The sequence below is a fragment of the Podarcis cretensis genome (assembly GCF_951804945.1).
Source record: "Podarcis cretensis genome assembly, chromosome: 13".
NCBI classification, from domain to species: domain Eukaryota; kingdom Metazoa; phylum Chordata; class Lepidosauria; order Squamata; family Lacertidae; genus Podarcis; species Podarcis cretensis.
In genome coordinates, this window is record NC_137182.1 from 42,117,275 (window position 1) to 42,137,709 (window position 20,435).

Consider the following 20,435-nt stretch of genomic DNA (forward strand, 5'->3'; position numbering starts at 1 on the left):
ATTAAACTCACAAGTGATTAAACTCACAAATATATTTAGGGTTAGTGCAGGGGAGAGACAAAGTGATAATGCCTTTATGGAAAAAAGGAGTTGGTTTATTTCCTATTGGAATGCAGTTTCGCAAACATAAGTTGAATAATTTTGGGGGAAATTTTATTCGTATTTATACTGCTTCTCTGGTTAAAAGTATATATTTATAGTAGTATTTTTTCCTGCTGCGTGCATATGCTTTAAAAAAAACATATTTTGCATTGTTTCAGGCACTGGTGACCTTTGAAGAGGTGGGTGTGTATTTTTTTGAGGAAGAATGGAGATTCCTGGATGAAACTCAGAGGCAGATCTACCGGGAGGTCATGCTAGAGAATTATGAGAATGTCCGGTCACTGGGTGAGAATTGAATGTCTGTAGAGTCATTGGTGAAGGATCTCTGAATCAGCTTGGCTGCTCCATTGTTTACATTCATGGTGGGGAGGTGTTGCCAAGCCTTTGTCCTATCAAAAATGACGAAGTTGTAGCCTTCGGAGGGGCTGCTAGCTCAACTTGATTGCTAAATGCAGTGCTGCTCTCCTTTGGATTACAGTTGATTTATTAACTGCATTCTAAACCACCATCTCAGAGCCATTTACAGATGGGTCATCTGTTGAGTAGAAACAGAGTTATAAATCTTTCATCCTTAGCTGCTCTCTGCATAGATTAACATACTTTACTTCATGGCTTCCTGCTCTGGAACACCATCCAAATGTTCAGGATACAATCAAAAAGGAAAATGCAAATACAAAATTTTAACAACTTTTAATGATATTAAATGTGATTGGCTCGATTTGAAGGACCCTGCAGTGACATTTAGGCGTCCCAAGGTTATCACAAGTTAACGATTCCGCACTGTGTTTCGTTATCATGGACTGGAATATTTTGTTAATGAATAAAGGTTTACGGATGTAGAGGGAAAAGGGCAAGGAAGGGTTAAGTTGTGTGTGTTTGTCCTGCACCAGCAACTGGTGAAGTGAGAGTGACTCAGCAAGCGTGTTAGAGTGACTCAGCAGAATATAAAGTGTAAATACACTTGTGTTTGAAGCAAGGTTGCCCTTGGCCCCTGCCCGTTTCTTTTCATTATTATTATTTAAAAAATCTGTTCTTCTTTAAAATATTTTTTATTTTGTTTCTCTTCTCCACTTTGCAGGATTTCCAACTCGCAAACCAGATCTGATCTCCAAGATGGAAAGTAGCAAGAACCCGGCTCCATGTTTCCAAGATCTCCAGGAGTCAAAAAAAGGAGTCCCACCAAGAGACACTGGTGAGAAAACAACTGCCCTTGATGTTACTGGTTTTTATTCTGCATTCAGATTTGAAAGCTTTTGCTTCTGTTTATTTGGACACAGCTTATAGTGTTGTCCAAACTCAGTAAACCATGGTTAATCTTAACCATGGTTTTTTAGAAACAAGCTAAGCTTAAATCATGTGTTATGACTCTGGTTTCTTTCAACAAAACGCAGTTGTATTCAGAAGGTGGTGGACTCTCCTTCATTAGAGGCTAGACTGGTTATCAGGGAGGTTGTAGCAGAGGCCAGATGGCCAACCTATCAGGGAGGTTGTAGTGGTGGCTCTCCTGCATCTGCAGGAGGTTGGGCTAGATGACATTTGAGGCCCCTCTCAACTCGTAAGATTCTATGAAGCAACTCCTCTCAAGTCCTAAACATGGATTCTGAGGAAGATACAACTGCTTGAGAACCCGTTTGTCAGGAAGACATACGACTTGCCTTCATAATGGGTCCCATAAGGGGTGCACATCACAACACTGCAGTGCAGACTTTGGCCATTGTGGTGTAGTGGTTAAGAGCGGTAGTCTCGTAATCTGGGGAACCGGGTTCGCGTCTCCGCTCCTTCACATGCAGCTGCTGGGTGACCTTGGGCTAGTCACACTTCTCTGAAGTCTCTCAGCCCCACTCACCTCACAGAGTGTTTGTTGTGGGGGAGGAAGGGAAAGGAGAATGTTAGCCGCTTTGAGACTCCTTCGGGTAGTGATAAAGCGGGATATCAAATCCAAATTCTTCTTCTTCTTCTTCTTCTTCTTCTTCTTCTTCTTCTTCTTCTTCTTCTTCTTCTTCTTCGGCTCCCCTGACCCTGGTGGAGATGCTGGAGGAGGTTTGAGAACTGGCCAGGAACCCACATGACCAGTGTGCTGGCTTATGCCCTGGGGCAAGGACATTTAAATTCAATTACTCTTTAGGATCATTGGTGGTGTTGAAATCTGCTGGGGAGTAAGGAGCATTTTCCTTTTCTTCCCCCGAGGCCTCAACTTCCAGGTAGGGCTAAACCCAGACAAACATCTACCTTACAAAGTCATGGAGGACACGGGGACAAATAGAAGAAGACGCCTTCACCCCGGTTTGGTTCCCCTTTATCACATACACAGCCCAACAAGAAAACAATAAGAATCCCCCGACAGCATACGAATCAATCTGGATAACCTGATTAAAAAATATACACTCACACCCCACTCACACACAAAAACAAATCTCACTACAGCCAGCCAAAGACAACCAGCCACACCCTCAGCCACATGCAACCTCTCTCACCACCAAGGAAATACAAGTGAATAGTAAGAGAACCCATACAAGTAACGCTGGCACAAAAACCCACACATACACTAAGAGAAGAATAGAAGCATAACGACCCCACCCCACCCCACTTGCCACTCCCCCTCCCCCTCTTCCCCTCTTTTTCTTCTTCCTGATTGTTTAAACCAATTCTTAAACCAAGAACTTATGCATTCACCACTAATAATGAAACCTACGTTGTAGATATTTTCCTGCATTTGTTATGCTATTTTTGTGATACACAAGTGACATGAGAAAACTTGGTATACTTATTTGTATAACATTATTCCTGCTTATAAAACCCAATTAAAAAAAAAGTCATGGGGGAAAGAAGGCACACTCTCTTTGAACTTAGCTTTGTACTTAGTTTTTCACAGATGGCACCTCCAGTTTGGCTTTATTTTTGTTAAGTAAATCATGACACAGTGTCATGTGTCTTGTGTTGTTGTATTGACCTAATTTTAAGACCTGCTACGGAACAGGTGATTTGTTATAATGTCCTGATAAGTAAAACCACAGAATTCAAAGAGGGTTTACTTCCTTTTTCCTATGACTGCATAATCCTTCCCCATCCTTCTCTTTCTTCCCTTTTCCAGAAGATGCTGAGCTCTCGAGCGAGTCTGACTGTGAGGAGCTGTTGACCTGGAAGGAAGAGAAAGCAGCGGACACCCCTCCGGTTGTGCCGAGAACCAGAAGCGGTCTCAGAAGTGGTCTCAGAAGCGCGGACAGGGCTGTCAAAAGCAGCCCTCCCACCACGGACAGCAGCAGGCCCCACTGGCATCGGACGGAGCCACGATTCACCTGCCCCGACTGCGGCAAGACGTTCCCTTGGCAATCCGCTTTGGCTCGGCACCAGCTCTCGCACGCTAGGGACAAGCCGTACCGGTGCTCGAGCTGCCCCAAGAGCTTCTCCCAGCGCTCAAAGCTGGCCCGGCACCGCTGCCTCCACCCCGGGGACCCCTCCTGCAAGTGCCCCGAGTGCGGGAAGCACTTCTGTGACCGCAACAAGCTGGCCCGCCACCAGAAGACCCACTCGGGCGAGCGGCCATACCGCTGCGACGTGTGCGGGCGCGGCTTCTGCCTCAGCTCCAACCTGCAGCAGCACCGCCGCGTGCACACGGGCGAGCACCCCCACAGCTGCCCCGAGTGCGGGAGAGGCTTCAGCCGACGCTCCAACCTCATCCAGCACCTCCACGTGCACCAGCTGCAGTGGCAGCAGCAAGGAGGGACCGGCGGCGGGGAACCCCACACGGGAGACGCCGAGCTCAGACCAGGCTCGGACCTCTGTGAGGAGGAATGGGAATACGAGTGGATCGCAGACGGGCAGGGTGGCGAGCAGGCAGATGACGTGCTCCCTGCTGGAAATAGTGAGGGCAACCCACGCTTGGAGCTCCAGCAGGACAAGGAGATCCTAGAGCTCCGTGTTGGGGATTCTGAGCACGGGTGGGACACAGAGCTCCACAGCGGCAAAATTATGGAGCACCGGCCTGGGATCCCTGGGCACCAGCGGAGCTTGGAGCTGTGTGCTGGAAACCGCGAGGGCGAGGAAATAGTAGAGCTGCGTGTAGGGGATGGTGAGGACCACAGATGGATTGAGGAGGAGGAAGATGCCAATTGTCTGCTTGTCAGCGACGGAGAGCCCCTCTGCTCTGACAGCCGGGAGAGCTATCCCTGTCTGCAGCCCGCCAACCGAACCTCGCTGGAAGGCAGCGAGGTCCCCCAGGGCACTGACTGCAGGCAGACGTTCACCCGCAACTCCAGCCTTTCCCGCCACCAGCGGATCCATGCCACGCAGCACCACCACCCGCTGCCCAGCCTGCTGGCCCTGCACCAGCTCAAGCACACCTTGGGGCAGCCCCACGCCTGCCCCGACTGCCCCAAGAGCTTCAGCCACCGATCCAAGCTGCTGCGCCACCAGATCGTGCACACGGGCCAGCGCTCTTTCCAGTGCGGCGAGTGTGGGAAAAGCTACAGGGACCGTTCGACGCTCCGCCGGCACCAGCGCTTCCACAGCAAGCCGGAGGCCTTGGGGCTGGCTCCCGTGTGGGATGCCTCTCCTTACTCGCGTGACCCCATGGTGATGATTTTATGAGCGGGAACGCCATGCAAATTCCACTGGGGGAAACGACCACTTTCTGGTGGGACCCTAGATTTTGCTGAGCCACATTTGCATTAGCTGGTTGAACAGTTTGTTCTGACCATGATCTTGAGGGCGGTGACTGCTGGAGAATTCCAGCTTGGAGTTATTTGGAGAAAGGGTGGGGAAAAGAGGGGGTGCACGCCATTGTGGATGGACGGCTGCCAGCCCGGAGATCCAAATAGCCCCCGCTTGCAAATATTTGGGGTTGTAGCTCACTCCTAAAGATTTGTTCAAGCCTACATCCAGAAAGGGGACTTGGGATTTCAAGAGGAGCCATACCGGGGGCCCTTACAGTCTTTAGGTTTCTGCTTGGTGTCATAGGGCACCCCGAACAATGAGTGTTATAAACAGATAAAAGCTTAGAACAACCCAAGGGACAAGCTAGCACTTCCCACTTGTGGGAACAAAGCTACCTTCCTGGTGCCAGTCACTTTGGAACAGGTATTCAGGAGCTAGAGCAGGCATAGGCAAACTCGGCCCTCCAGATGTTTTGGACTACAATTCCCATCATCCCGACCACTGGTCCTGTTAGCTAGGGATGATGGGAGTTGTAGTCTTAAAACATCTGGAGGGCCGAGTTTGCCTATGCCTGAGCTAGAGGGTTCATCTCCAGGGCCACAACAATGGTCCCCATCCTAAGGACCGATGACATGGCAAGCCTGTTTCTGGACTGTACCATATCGGCCTGCAGGATGCTTGTGTGTGTTTAAATCTTTCAGTACCTGTGGAGGTGAATCTCTTGCACACAGAAAGCCAGCTTGCCAGGAGCAGGGGCGGGGAGCATTGTTTCAGAACCTTTCTCCCTGACATGCCAGGGAATTGTGTTATTTTTCTCCCTACAGGGAGCTGTGTAGCCCTTCCAGCAGTCTGAAGTGGTACAGCCCAGAAACAGAACTCCCAAACTTAAGAGTTCTACGGGTTCAGGATCAACACAATGCGTCTTTTATTGGAGGTTCAACCAGTCATTTCCTGGCTGCAATTTTTCACCCTCCAGCTTACCTCCAAGGCTCTCTCCTCAGTTCTCAAACATGGTCCACTGCAGTGACTTGATTGAGAGATGGCTAATGGCAGCTGTTTGTTTATTTGTTTCGTCTTGCACGTGTTAAGTTTTTTTTATCTACTGTGAACTCTCCGCTGTGGTTTTCCATTGGGCAGGGAAGGTGGCAATACCTACTGGGAGATTCAGCATCATGGGGAGAGGTTTGGGCTGCTTGGTTGTACATATGGAAAATAAAATATATTTTCCTTTTTTTGTTTCCATAGCTTTCTTGGCTTAATCCATTGAACTATTTTTTATTTTTTATTTTGGTCTGTAACACATACAACCCCCTTCCATCTGGTGCCCAAAGCGATGGAAGTATTGCTCTTCCATTTCTGGCAGCACAGAGTTCCAATCGTAACCTTTTAGGGCAGTCGTCTGGCTTATGGGATTTGCTTTGTTTTCGACTGGTTCTGCATGCCACACCTCCTGGAGCCAGGTGTGAAGCAGTGGCTCATTTGGGCAACTATCTGTGAAGAATTAAGGACCAGGGTGCCTCTGAGCATGCGCTATAAGCCCAGGAATTGCTGAACCATTCGTGGAACCAAGCACACAAGTTCGTTTCTGGTTTCCCCCAAAGTGTTCCTTTTTAACAACCCAGTTTGATGATGATGATGATGATTGATGATGATGATAATAATAATAATAATAGAGGAAGGCTTTTTGTTTTTGCTTTTTTAAAGGACAATAGGGAGACAGAATCCCTTTACCAATGTACTGCAAGTTTCCCAGAGCTGTATCAATGGTTGAGGGTCTACGTATTACCCACCTGCTCTAGACCACATAGTGGCAATTATGTTCCTCAAAGGTTTATAGCAGGGGTAGGCAACCTAAGGCCCATGGGCCGGGTGCAGCCCCATCGCCTTCTCAATCCGGCCCACGGACGGTCCAGGAATCAGCGTGTTTTTACATGAGTAGAATGTGTCCTTTTATTTAAAATGCATCTCTGAGTTATTTGTGGGGCATAGGAATTCGTTCATCCCCCCCCCCCAATATAGTCCACATGGTCTGAGGGACGGTGGACCAGCCCATGGCTGAAAAAGGTTGCTGGCCCCTGGTTTACAGAAATCAATGTTACTAGCAGTCTTAGGACCTGGAGGCTGATCTAACAGAGATGGACTAGGGACTGCTACCCCTAACTCTGACAGGTAAACCTTTATAAATAGGTGAAGTAGACAAAACTTGAAAGTTCGAAAATGGTTAGGTTGTTAGAAGTTAAAAATCTCAAAAAGTTTTTAAAAAGCTAAAACCTTCCTTGGAAACATCCAAAATATTTAAAAACATGGGTAAGCTGTAGAGTCCAACAGAACTCTTCTTCGTCAGGCTGGATTCTTGCTGCTGGCAAACAGAATAAGTCGGAAGGTGGGTCTGGGGTCTCTTCCAGAGCCTTGAAAGGGGGATGCATCCCGAATAAGGATGCACTCTGTGAGGAAATTGCTGAAATACTTTCTGCCCACCTCCATATTTAAGGACATTTCTCTCTGCACCCTGGCAAATAGGCTTTTTATTAAAAGTTAACGTGTTTGTGGCAGTTAGGTTGGCACTGGCTCATGAAATCCCCTCTCCGCTCCATTATTCCGATAGCATGCAAATTCAAAACTTCCAAAATCTTCCACTTGATCTTGGTGTTTATTGTTTAATCAAGTGCTTCCATATCCTAGCAGGTGACTGCTTACCAGTAACAGATGAAGCTCTACAGCAGGGCTGCACACTTTACAAATGCACGTTCTCTCCTGAGTCCATTTGGTCTGAAATGCATAGGGCTGGCAGTGTTTGTACAGGCCCCTTTTGTGCTTTTAGCAGCAGCCTTGTGTGCAGAAACGTAGCAAAGGAAGCTTTTCTGGCAAAGGTGTGCAACGAATATGCCAGAGAGGCACTGCAGTAGAGCCAGGTTTTGGTTTTTTAAAAGGGGAGGGGAGCCCGCATTACTTTCGTGTAAGTGTTATGTGCAGAGAGGGTGGGTTGCTAAACAGCTGTGTTCCCACACCCACACCCCTGTGAGCGATAAGCGCAAATCTTGGGCGTATGGGAGCAAAGTTCAGCATTGGATTTCTGACAAGCGCAGGCAGTGGCTGGGTCTAGCCAGAAGCTCCACAACTTGACAGCTTGGACCACTGGATTGCTGTCTCCTAACTCCAGCAGAGACATCTGGGTGTTTGGCAGGTGGGCAGGGAGGAAAGACGGCTGAACAGCAGACATTGGGGTCCTCTTCCCAGCTATAATATTGTGGGCTGGGACCCGAGTTTCTTGAAGTTCCTAGGAGTGACCTGCCTTCGCCATGGCTTCCTCCACACACTTTGAGGACCTCGTTACAGATTTCTCCTGCCCCGTATGCCTGGAGTGCTTCTGGGAGCCGGTTGCCCTCCCTTGCGGCCACCTCTACTGCCAGGCCTGCATCGAGGCAGCGTGGGGAGTCCCTGGCAGCAAGCCCATCTGTCCTCAGTGCCGGGAGCAGTTTCCAGAGAGGAGGTACACACCGTGCAAGCTCCTGGGGACCTTGATTCACCGAATCGTCGGGATGAGAGCTGGGGAGGCGGAGGAGGGTCGACGCACCGAGCCCAGAGAATCTGCTCCGCGCCAGAATGGCACGCTGACCTCTGTCCAGGAGACCACAAAGCTGTACAAGGTGCGGGGGGAAGAGTCCAGGAAGAGCCCCCTGTGTCCTGTTCCCAGATTGCTAGTAATAGTGATGAATAGGGTGCGTGAGAGCACAGTGGGTGGGAACGGGGAGTCGGGAGAAAGGCTGGCAGCTTTTCTATGGCTGGCTGGCTGAATTAGCATTATTAAGGGATCTCAAAGTGACCTATGCAAGCTCGCTGAGTGACCTTGGGCCAGTCACGGGCTCTCAGCCTAACTTACCTCACGGTTGTTGTAGATAGCGGGGGGAGCCATGTATGCTACCTTGAGCTCCATGGAGGAAAAGGTAGGATGTAAATGCTATTATTATTATTATTATTATTATTATTAGCAAATAATGAAGACATTCTAAAGGTTTCCCATGCATTTAACAGTACTCCAGCAGCTGGTTTGTAAACCGTTCCCTGCTCCCTTGAATGGAGAAATGTTCGAGTGTTTTATAGCAAGGGCTGAGTTTCCTTTGGATAAGACAGCACTGGAAACCTCAATTGCCTCCCCCACCCCCAATTTGCACCTGTATTGGAATTATTTTTAAATGTTTGATTGATTGTGCATTTGCCATATAAATTTAGCAAATAAATAAGACAGAAAACAGACGAGCAACACCTGTCCTGATTGGCAGCAAACTAGGAAGAACTACACAAATAATATCATTATTCCATGCAAGGAATCTGGTTACAGCTTGACTTCTCTATTGCCTTTGTAAGAGATGTTTGCTTACAAACATACAAGCAGAGCAGAGTGGAATCAAGCCCCCCACCAGGTTAGTAGGCAATCCACTCCTATACAGTGGTACCTCGGGTTAAGAACTTAATTGGTTCTGGAGGTCCGTTCTTAACCTGAAACTGTTCTTAACCTCAAGCACCACTTTAGCTAATGGGGCCTTCTGCTGCCGCCACCCCGCCGCCACACAATTTCTGTTCTCATCCTGAAGCAAAGTTCTTAACCCGAGGTACTATTTCTGGGTTAGCAGAGTCTGTAACCTGAAGCGTCTAACCCGAGGTACCACTGTATCGGCATCAGATATCTTTAAAAGGGTGACTTTTTATTCAGCCAGTGAATAGTTCTTCCAGTTTGTCTGCCTAAATTAAAATGGCAAAATACCCTCCCAGTTGTCTCTCTATTGCTCCCCAAAGTGATACATGTTGGATTCCAAAAGCAGGAGCCATCAAGGGACACCCAGCCCTTTTGTGAAGATGTTAATTGCTCATTGGAGTTTATATCACACAGAACCATTGGAATAGGTCCATGCGATTGGAGACAGTCAAATTCAGCAGGTGACATTTTTCCTGGTGTGGACAATTTCTGAATGGTCAGGTTACTGTTAAATGTGAATTTACTTTGTGCTCTGTGTGTGTGTGTGTGTGTGTGAGAGAGAGAGAGAGAGAGAGAGAGAGAGAGCTTCCTCTCCCCGGCTATTTTTAATTTCCACTCGCCATCTTGAATAGGAGGAGCTGTCTCTGGCTGTTTTGCGGATGGAATCTAACCTGACCAAACTTGTCCTGCTTACGAGGGAGGAAGAAGAGAAGCTCCAGAACCATCAGGTGAAGAAGACTGGGGTGGTGAGGAGACACTTAATGAGGGCAATAAGCTTATATATCTGGGAGGGAAATATGCTTAGATCTCTCTCTCTGGTTGCTAGGCAGTTTTGCTGAGTCTGGATGACCACATCTCCACCGAATACAAGCATCTCCATCGCTTCCTCTATGCTCACGAGAAGGCGTGCAAGGCGAGGCTGGAGGAGGAAGGGGCACACGTTCTTCAGGAGATGGAAGAGAGACTGAGAGCATTGAGGGAGTCTTGTCAGCTGGGCCAGGACCTGCTGTTGGAGGCCGGGGGCCACCTGCAGCTACAAGACTCTGCAAGCTTCCTAGTGGTAAGGAGAAAACAGGCTTCCATGGAGATTCTACAGCTGGAACTGTAATAAGAAAAACTGCTCCCTTTCCCTTATGGGGTATTCCAGAGCCTGTACAGAGTCCTTAAGTGGGTTCCCTATCGGTAGGAGAAAACAGAGGCCAACCAGAGTATATTGAGAAGAAAAACAGCTAGTAAGCCTGATCTTTATTTAATTATTGCAACAGGGTCCTCACTCACCACACGCAGGAGGGAGGAAAACCCTGAACAATGGTGCACAAGCCCTTATATAGACTTTTGAAATTGCCCACCCTGTAGCCCAAGACATCATACATCACAGAAGGAGGCGGTCTACAGCAGAAATCCTGTTTGCCAGGATACCTGATAATGGTCACGGATTGCATTACCCGGGCAGTCTGCTCATTCTTTTGTGGTCGTTAATGCTTTAGTTCCTGAATCCAGGTCACAGGCTCACCCTATTCATACACAAATACATCCTTAAGACAGGATTTGCAAGCAAAAAGACAATGGGAAGGCTTTCCCCATTTGCCTCCCTTGCTGCAGAGGAATATTTGAGGCCATTGGGAGATTCAAAATGGCTTCAGGATTGCTCTCCCATACTATTTCAGACACGTGGTTCATATATTTAGATATGTGTGCATTTATGAATACTTGTCCTATATTTGAGACCTTAAAATTCTTATAACCCCGCCCTCCATCGAAAAATCTCAGGGCAGTTCACAGAATAACTGTGCGGGTGCTTGGGGGTGATGCTGAAGTTGGTGGGGATTCTGTTTTGATGATGTTTGGCCTCACTGATGACCTTGCGGGTGATCCTATGATTGCGAGATGGATGAGGAAGAGCGTTTAAGCAGGTAGCTTGTTGCTACTGTACTTGTATAAAATAGCAAAACCAGGAACTCCTGGCTCTAGTAGGTCGAAATTATTAAAATTTCAAATCTCCTTGGTATTGTTCTAAACATGTGTTTCCCCTTTGTCCCCCCTCCCATGCACAGGGAATACATTCTCTCCTGAACAGGTGAGTGAAGAAAAGAGTAATTTCTTATTCATAAAGAAACACCCCTATTTTTATTTTAGTTATTAACATCTACTTGTATGTGTGTGGTTGTTTTCCCTCCCACCTGGCTAAGGGTGAAGCAACAACAAGCCACACCACCGCTTCCTCTTATGCGCCCCATTCTACAGACCCTTGGGCAGTTCAAGGGGCCTCTACAGTGTGCCGCTTGGAGGGAAATGAAATCTGCACTCGGCATAGGTAAAGGTGATGCTTGGGAGAACTCAAAAAACATCATTGTTGCCTTTTCTGAGTGCACCGCATGAACAAATCTTGACTCAGACTGATTGTATTCCCTCTCCACTGGGACTACTACTACTTCTTCTTCTTCTTCTTCTTCTTCTTCTTCTTCTTCTTCTTCTTCTTCTTCCACTCGTAAGCCATGAACACAGTCTTAACAGTGGGTCCGTAAGTGACTGTAGAGGCCAATTCTGGATCCACACGTCCTTCCACAATGGGGACATAGGTTTCTGGATGGGAGTTGATCATGGTGAGGGTTTTGCCAAGCGTGCCTTCCTCTTAGCATGTTTCTCTCTTTCATCCTGAGTTCAAGCATCTTCAGAGCCCATGATGTCTTTGGTAAAGGCTGTTCTCTAATTGGAGCACTCGCAGGCCAGTGTTTCCCAGTTGTCGGTGTTTATACTACATTTTTTTTTTAGATATGCCTTGAGAGTATTTGAACCTCTTTTGTTGACCACCAGCATTGTGCTTTCCATTTTTAAGTTTGGAATAGAGTAGTTGCTTTGGAAGGCGATCATCAGGCATCTGTACAACATGACCAGTCCAACGAAGTTGATGTTGAAGAATCATTGCTTCAACACTGGTGATATACAGTACAGTGGTACCTTGGGTTACAGACGCTTCGGGTTACAGACGCTTCGGGTTACAGACACTTCAGGTTACAGACGCTTCAGGTTACAGACTCTGCTAACCAAGAAATAGTACCTCATGTTAAGAACTTTGCTTCAGGATGAGAACAGAAATCACGCTGCGGCAGCACGGCGGCAGCAGTAGGCCCCATTAGCTAAAGTGGTACCTCAGGTTAAGAACAGTTTCAGGTTAAGAACGGGCCTCTGGAATGAATTAAATACTTAACCTGAGGTACCACTGTATTTACTTCTTTCAGTACACTGGCATTAGTTCACCTAGAGTAGGGCAAACTCTCCCAGCAGTGGATTGCTAGCCAGTTCCTAGTGTGGGACACATGGCGGCTGCTGCTGGTTCCTGACATTAGTGAAAACAGGAAGCTCCTTTTTACCATGGGCCAACCTAGCTCAGTATTGTGCAATGTCTACGCCAGGGGAGGGGAACCTGTGGCCCACCTGACATTGCCAAACTACAGCTCTCGCCGTCCCTGTGCCTTGGTCATGCTCACTGGGGCTGGGGAGTTGTAGTTCAGCAACATCTGGAAGGAGCCCCAGGTTTCTTACCCCAGGTCTACACTGATGGGCTGCGTCTTTCCAAGGGTTCAGGCAGGGATTTTTCTTTCCCTTTGTATTTCGGGATGCCAGGAATTGAATGTGGTACAGTCATGCCTCATGTTACGTTTGCTTCAGTTTGTGCGTTTTCAGGTTGCGTCCTGCGGCGACCTGGAAGTACCGGAAAGGGTTACTTCCGGGTTTCACCGCTCGCGCATGTGCAGATGCACAAAATGACACCGCACATGCGCAGAAGCGGCAAATCGTGACACGCGCAGATGCGGGTTGCGTTCTTTTCAGGTTGTGAATGGGCCTCCGGGATGGATCCCGTTCGCAACCAGAGGTATCACTGTATTTATTTATTTTTTGCACACCAAACCTCTGTCCCACCGCTGACCGCTTCCCAAAGGATTCTTGCAAAGGTGCTTTTTGATCTTGCAAGGCACTCATCTTGTGTTCTAATCAAGAGATTGACACAGATTAGTTCTGCTTAACAGTTAAGAGATCTTGAGTACCTATGTATTTACGGTTCAACCCACCTGTAGCAGCTGGCCTCTGTGGGCCCGCTCAGCTTGGCTGAGGATTCTGTGGGTCATGCAGAAGGCGAGAGGGAATGACTTAGAGTGCTCCGCTGTGAGTCAGGGAGCAGTGAAAGGACACCCAGTTGCTGATGCTGAGAAAACAGATAATGAAGGATTCTGCATTCAACAGGATCTTTGTGATTAGGTGATGACCTGACCTAGGAAGAGCTGTGTATACCAAGCCAATTAAAAGATCAGGCCAGGAGCTAATAAGGCTCAGGGATGACCTAACAGAACGGTAGAGGAAAAAGATGAGTCAGGTACAGATCATGAGTAATGGATTTATGATTTATGTTAAGGCCAGGGGAGGACACCCACCTGCCACCATCCCCCGTCTGGCTCCGTCTAGCAGATTTGGAATGAAATGTCTCAACAACAGATGTTTTAAATTACTTTCCTTTGACCCCCAAGTGCTCAGAAATATCCATCAAAATCGTCAGTCACTTGAAAACTAGGAAGTGGAATAAAAAAATTAACACCAGGGAGTTATCGAGTACTTTTTGCAAATTTACAAAGAAGAAAACAAGCTTTCTTGGATTTGCTGAAAACCCTTTCAGCACTTCCTTCTCGAATGACCTAACAGTGATTTTCCAGTGATTATTTCCACTTTTAGTTGAATATTTTTGTGTATTTACTTGATTGAGGGGGGCAGGCCCCTCTGGTTATGCTCCTGAGGAATGCGCGTTGACCTCTTAACTCACTGAATCCAGCGATTTTGGGTGTGCCGTTTGTATTAGTGCTGGCTCATGAAACGTCTAGTATTTAGAGCAAGGCTGGGGAACCACCATGTGTTGCCTAACTCTTGTCATCTCAGACTATTAAGTTTATACCTTCCTTATACATTAAGCCAGGCATCCCCAACCTTCGGCCTTCCAGATGTTTTGGACTACAATTCCCATCATCCCTGACCACTGGTCCTGTTAGCTAGGGATCATGGGAGTTGTAGGCCAAAACATCTGGAGGGCCGCAGGTTGGGGGTGCCTGCATTAAGCTATAGTCCCAGAGGATCCTCGTGGTCCCTGGATAAGTCTTACTTCAGAGTAGATCTACTTAACACTGACCACTGTTCATGTTGGCTGGTGCTGAGGGAGCCAACAGCACTTGGGAGGTCACAGGTTCCCTAACTGTGATTCAGATGGTAGGAACCATTCCCAAGACTCGAAGGACCCTTCCCTACAGATCATATGGGGGCCTAAGATTGGCAGAAGGGGCCCTCTGGGTTGTCCCACCACCCTCAGAAACTCAGTGGGGTGGTGGCCAAGGAACTGGCATTCTCTGGTGCAGCTCCTAAATTGTGGAAGTCGCACCCCACAATTGCAGCTGGTACCTTCATTACACAACTTTTGGAGAATGCTGAAGATGCACCCCATATATTATTAGCCCCCCCATTCCTGTGGCTTTAAGTTGTTTCAGACTGTTTTTACTAGTGTATTTTAATTGTTGTAACCTACCCTGGGTACTTAGGGTGAAAAGTGAGTAATAAATTACAGGAATAATAATCATCATCAGTTGCAAGCTTGTATAAGTCTTCAGTTGCAGAAGGGAGCTGCATTTTTATTTTTCCAGTTCATCAGTATCAGCCTTGCCACGGACAAATTCAGCGATATTTGGAATTCATTCTTACAAATACTGTACAAATACTTCCTGCAGCCAATCAGAAGCTGCGATTTGGTTTTTCAAACGTTTTGGAAGTCAAATGGAATTCTGGAACAGATTCCGTTCGACTTCCAAAGTATGACTGTATACAGTTTTGGGTTTCCCCCTCCCCCTTTTACTTTCCTTTCTACAAGGGTTCTGTTTCTGTTTTTCTTTCTTTTTCTCTTTTATTCATGTCTCATCATGTTTAGTGTACATATAATTATATACTTATTGAACTTTAAATAAAGATGTTTATAAAATAAATATTATAATCCTCCTCCTCCTCATCATCAGGCTGCTATGAAATGCAAGGACAACTTGATTTTAAAATTGGCTCTCTTCCTTCCTCCTCCCCCCCCTCCCACCATTTTGCAGACTTCCCCCGGATAACTCTGGACCCTGAAACAGCACATCCGTGTCTTGTCCTATCAGATGACTACACTTGTGTCCGGGATGGAAACCTGCGCCAGGAAGTCCCAGACACACCCATGCGGTTCAACTACTGTGTAGCCGTGTTGGGTTGCCAGAGTTTCTCCTCGGGGAAGCACTATTGGGAAGTGGAAGTTGGCGACAAGCTCTCTTGGACCTTAGGCCTGGTTAGCGTTTCTATCAACCGCAAAGGGAAAATCGCTGCCTCCCCTGGTAGTGGATACTGGGTAATCCGGCTGCAAAATGGCGTGGAGCTTATGGCCAAGGATGAGCCACCTCAAAGGCTGTGCCCCACATCCTTCCCCAAGAGAGTTGGGGTTTATCTGGACTATAACGGGGGCCTGGTGTCTTTCTGTGATGCTTCTACCATGGCCCACCTTTACACTTTTGCGAGTTCTAGGTTCAAAGGGAGGTTGTTCCCCTATTTTTGCCCTGGGCTATACAATTCAGGGAAAAATGCAACCCCCTTAAAAATATGCCACCTTCCACTATGGTAGAGGGAAAAAGAACATCTCCTGTTCTGTTTTTCTTTTCTCAACTCACACCTGCTTTTGCAAGGACGATGCCCTGGACATATCGTAAGCAGAAGGTTCTTTAAACTCCCATCGTACAAATAACATTTTGTATTTATTTTAAAGGGAAAACTCCTCCCAAGGCAATTAAAATGCACACAGTGCAACAACAATAAAATAATTCAAAGCCATAACCCCAAAATAAACCCCAAAACACCCAGCCCACAACATGCCACAGCTATAACAAGACCATAAGCAACTCAAGAAAAAGCAGACAAGAACAGATGGATCTACAAGGCATTCCTAGAGAATCTCCTTCAGTGAAAATAGTAGTGTTTCTTATTTATTCATTCGCAGAAAAGGGTAAGCCCCTGGAGATTGCTGCTATGTTTAAAAAGCTACACAGGAAAACCCAATATAGGTAAAGACTGCAGTAAAATACAGGTTTATCCCCCAACTATCTATGCAGTCGGTAGCGGGGACTGTTACTGTTATGTACTGAAGTTCTCACCTTGGGCCAGCAGGGGGATACTGTAGATAGTTATGCAAATAAGGGATCGAAAGTGACGTTCAGTGATTGGATAGTTTTAGAAAGTTGTTACAGTAATGTTGTACTGGCTGACTGAACCCTTCAGTTCAGTTCTGTCCTGTCCTGTGAATAAACAAGAGCTGTTTGAAGAATCGCTGTGTCGTCTGATATGTTCACCCACAACTTAACAGTCACAAAGTCCATTTGAAAGAGGCACAAGAACAAAGTTTGGAGTGGGATCACGGAGGAGAAGGCGTCTTTCCCCTGAACTGTGCCCGCCACCTCTAAGGAGCAACGTGATTTTAAAACGGTACTTCTCAGACTTCATGAACTTGGGATTTGAATCCCCCTCCCCAACCCATCTCTTAGCAAGAAAGCACATAGATGCCTCAGCAAAGGCAGTATTGATGCATGCTTGGCACCTGCTCTTTGTGTAGGAATGTGTGGGTTGAGGCAATAACCCAACACACTGGCATTAGGAAAGGACCAGAACAGGCAAGCTTGGCTCTGGGTGTGTATCATTCCAGGCAATTTGCCTTCCAGTGGCCTCTTCTAGGAAACTTACCCAGTTGTTGGGGTTCTTGGTCCCCAGCAGCTGCTGAGGGATTCCATGAACTGGTCCTGGCCTTAGACTTTAAGCTGCAGTGCATTCTAAGTGCTTAATAAATAAACTTTTGCTCTGTGTAAAAGTGTCTTAGGACTGAAATCCTGTTTTGAGGCATGTGGGGGTCTATGCAGATACAAGTGTGTTATGATGGTTGGTCTGGGCATCAGATAGGGCATATTCACTTGTGTTTTGCAATTGGCTCCCCAACTGCATTTCCCTTTTTTGTGCAAGATGACTGCAAATTTCCCAGGGTAGATCCAGTGCTTTTTTTCTGGGGACACACAGGGGGATGCACACCCCTAAACATTTTGAGAATCTTTGTACTTTTGTCCATTTACTGTATTTATTTTCCCCAAATTGAACCAAAAGATTGTGATTTTTCTTGAGTCAAAATAAGAGTACAGTGGTACCTCGGGTTACATACGCTTCAGGTTACAGATGCTTCAGGTTACAGACTCTGCTAACCCAGAAATAGTACGTCAGGTTAAGAACTTTGCTTTAGAATGAGAACAGAAATCGTGCTCCGGCGGTGCGGCAGCAGCAGGAGGCCCCATTAGCTAAAGTGGTGCTTCAGGTTAAGAACAGTTTCAGGTTAAGAACGGACCTCCAGAATGAATTAAGTACTTAACCTGAGGTACCACTGTACCCCTAAACATTTTTTTAAAGAAAAAAAGCACTGGGTAGGTCCACCTGTAACATCTATTGCCACAGCATCCTTTGGATGAGAGAGCACTGGAGACTTACGATGCCACAGTATTTTTGTTTTAATATATGAGCCAAGCATATTGGAAGAAAGGCACCTTTGGCAGAATGCTGGTCTCCAGAGTGCACCTAGGGCAGCTGTAGGAAGGCTGCCATCTCAGTTCCAGCAATAAAACACCACCAACTCTCTGTCTCTCCTTTGGTCCCTTCTAACTGCTGTCTTTCACATACATGTCTGCCAAGAAAGTGAATTGCTCAGTATGCAGTCTGAGCTCCCTTCCAGATGTTGTTTTTATTGAGCGATCATCATGATTTGTGCTCAATATGTTGTTGGTTATGCATGACCACGCTTTTAATACCATTCGCGCCTGCACGTTTTGAGCTGGTCCTACTGCTTAGTTTAAAATATTATATTTCTTCATACCACAAATATTTCAGGGTGTTACGTATGTTGTTTTTGTGTGTGTCCTGCTATAACGCAAGAGTGTCCCTCCAGGTGGCAATAATGTGGTCACATGGAGGAAGCATTGTAGAACAGCTAATAACATGGAATGATTTAGAGGTGGAGAAGTATAAATTCACCACTAATGCACTTTGTTTTGAATTATGGTGCTGGAGGAGACTCTTGAGAGTCCCATGGACTGCAAGAAGATCAAACCGATCCATTCTTAAGGAAATTAGCCCTGAGTGCTCACAATACTTTGGCCACCTCATGAGAAGAGAAGACTCCCTGGAAAAGACCCTGATGTTGGGAAAGATGGAGGGCACAAGGAGAAGGGGACGACAGAGGACGAGATGGCTGGACAGTGTTCTCGAAGCTACGAACATGAGTCTGACCAAACAGCGGCAGGCAGTGAAAGATAGGAGTGCCTGGCGTGCTCTGGTCCATGGGGTTACGCAGAGTCGGACATGACTAAACAACTAAACAGCAACAACAAAATGTGCTGTAATTGCGGATGTGGCTTTAGCTCTATCTGCACAATACATTTAAAGTGGTATCATACAGCTTTAAACAGTCCTAGCTTAAGAATCCTGGAAACTGCTGCTGTCTTTATCTTTTGAATGTCTATAGAGCTGGATGTGCTTATGTAGTGGCAATGGGCAGAAAGGCTCTCTTGTCTTCGTTACTGCTCACTTTTTACACACTCCCAATACTAAGTTCTGGACTGAATCACACCAATTGTTTGTTTTTTTAATTGCAAGACACCTGCACTATTAAAAACTCATGAAGGGCAGAGATTTGGATAGCTTGGGTTTCTTTAATCAACTTATTTTCTGAATGTCTACCCCGCAAGCGTTCAGCACAGATGCTGTCTCAGGGCGCTAAGCAACAAGATTAAAAACTTGAAAACTAACCACCCCATCACCTGTTGAATCTTTGCCTGAAATGCATCTGCTAAATGCATCACACCTCTGTCTGGAAGGAACAAACCAGACAGACAGACAGACAGACAGACAGACAGTGGGCTGAATTCTGGTGCAAATGTAGCCCTCTTCTGGAGGAATGGTCAGTCACCGTTTTAAATCCGAAATGCAATCTGGGGCAGGAAGAGTTAAAGGAATCATAGAGGAACTGATTTTTGTTGCTGCCAGCTTTCTCTCCGGCGAGGAATTTGGGGGAAGGTAAAAAGAGATGGACTTCTTCCTGTTTCAAGCTCGATTTCGCCCCCTCCCCTCCCCACCTAGTGACACATAAGAGGTTTGGGGGCTCAGAGGGAAGATTCCTCGGGCAACAAAGGAGAGCGAACAGCAGCCACACTCAGGGGGCGCGTTGGGTGAGTCAGAGGCGCCAAAATAATTGCAGGGGGAAAAGGCAGAGGGCAGAAGTTTCGTATAAAGGAAGGGGGACCGAATGCTTTGAATAAATCAGAGATATGGTTCATTTCCTCGTAGAGTTTTCTCCTTTTTTTGTAATTGCAATGGATTTCTGATTTCATCGTTCCTTTTCAATCCCGTCCTTTCCTTCATTCCTCATCTAATGTTTAAGGAGAGTATCAACCCTGCACGTTTTCTACAGAAAACACCTGCATTTCCCACAGGTAAAACATAATATGTGGACGTTATGTCTGTACGAACATGTATCTTTATATATATAAACACCTGCTGGAAGAGACTCTGGCTTCCATCATCTTCCCCAAATAGGTACACATGGGCAATTAAAGGTTTTGTGGGCCCTTGTACATTTTGTCCATGTTTTCACCACAGGAAAGGGCTTCTCCCATTCTGGATTCTGCATACTGCATGTTGCATTCTGTCTCTCAAAATTCCTTTTACCACATGTTGTCATAGGTTCAATTTAGGGTGATCAAAGAGTGGGTTTCTTTTATTTTTTTAGAAAAATAAAATTCCCCTGCCCTCCCCCCAGTCTGTGAACGGCATGAATTCTCCAGATAATTCCAAATTCATGATAGCAATTGTAGGATACAGAGGTTGAGCATCTGTAGTGACTGTGGTGTGATTACCATGTGCTTCTGAGGTGTGAAGATTCTCTGTGCATGGAGGAGAACGATCTCTTTTCTATTAACCCTGTTTTCCATCTGCACTGAGAGCCCAAAGTTCGCTGTGAGATTGCCTTTCTATATATGGTAGGAATATGTCATGCGGATCCATTGCCCTGTATAGCTGTGAGTGACAGATGCAGTGAGATTAGGCAAGGAGGACATTGCAATCTGGTAGA

General features: G+C 46.6%; 2 protein-coding genes across 3 annotated transcripts in view; both read left to right on the top strand.

Annotated features, from left to right (window-relative positions):
- Nucleotides 1-20,435, top strand: part of LOC307201622 (uncharacterized protein) — a 32,350-nt gene that overhangs the window by 6,440 nt on the left and 5,475 nt on the right. The window contains exons 3-5 of the mRNA XM_079950901.1: nt 261-387; nt 1,181-1,294; nt 3,194-4,686. Of these exons, the coding sequence (XP_079807027.1) occupies nt 261-387; nt 1,181-1,294; nt 3,194-4,686 (1,734 nt within the window). The remainder of the gene's footprint in view (nt 1-260; nt 388-1,180; nt 1,295-3,193; nt 4,687-20,435) is intronic.
- Nucleotides 7,874-16,403, top strand: LOC307201240 (nuclear factor 7, brain-like). 2 transcript variants are annotated; one of them, XM_079950282.1, is made up of 6 exons: nt 7,874-8,402; nt 9,862-9,957; nt 10,056-10,289; nt 11,284-11,306; nt 11,419-11,543; nt 15,355-16,403. In XM_079950282.1, exons 1-6 carry the CDS (start codon nt 8,055-8,057, stop codon nt 15,903-15,905), a joined length of 1,377 nt encoding a protein of 458 aa, XP_079806408.1. In that variant the 5' UTR covers nt 7,874-8,054; the 3' UTR covers nt 15,906-16,403. The 2 variants fall into 2 exon arrangements, with proteins under 2 accessions (XP_079806408.1, XP_079806409.1); XM_079950283.1 differs by lacking the exon at nt 10,056-10,289.

Coding starts and splice junctions, on each gene's coding strand:
- LOC307201240 (XM_079950282.1), top strand. CDS start 8,055: ATGGCTTCCTCCACACACTTTGAGGACCTCGTTACAGATTTCTCCTGC. Junction 8,403..9,861: donor AGACCACAAAGCTGTACAAG/GTGCGGGGGGAA, acceptor CATCTTGAATAG/GAGGAGCTGTCTCTGGCTGT. Junction 10,290..11,283: donor ACTCTGCAAGCTTCCTAGTG/GTAAGGAGAAAA, acceptor TCCCATGCACAG/GGAATACATTCTCTCCTGAA.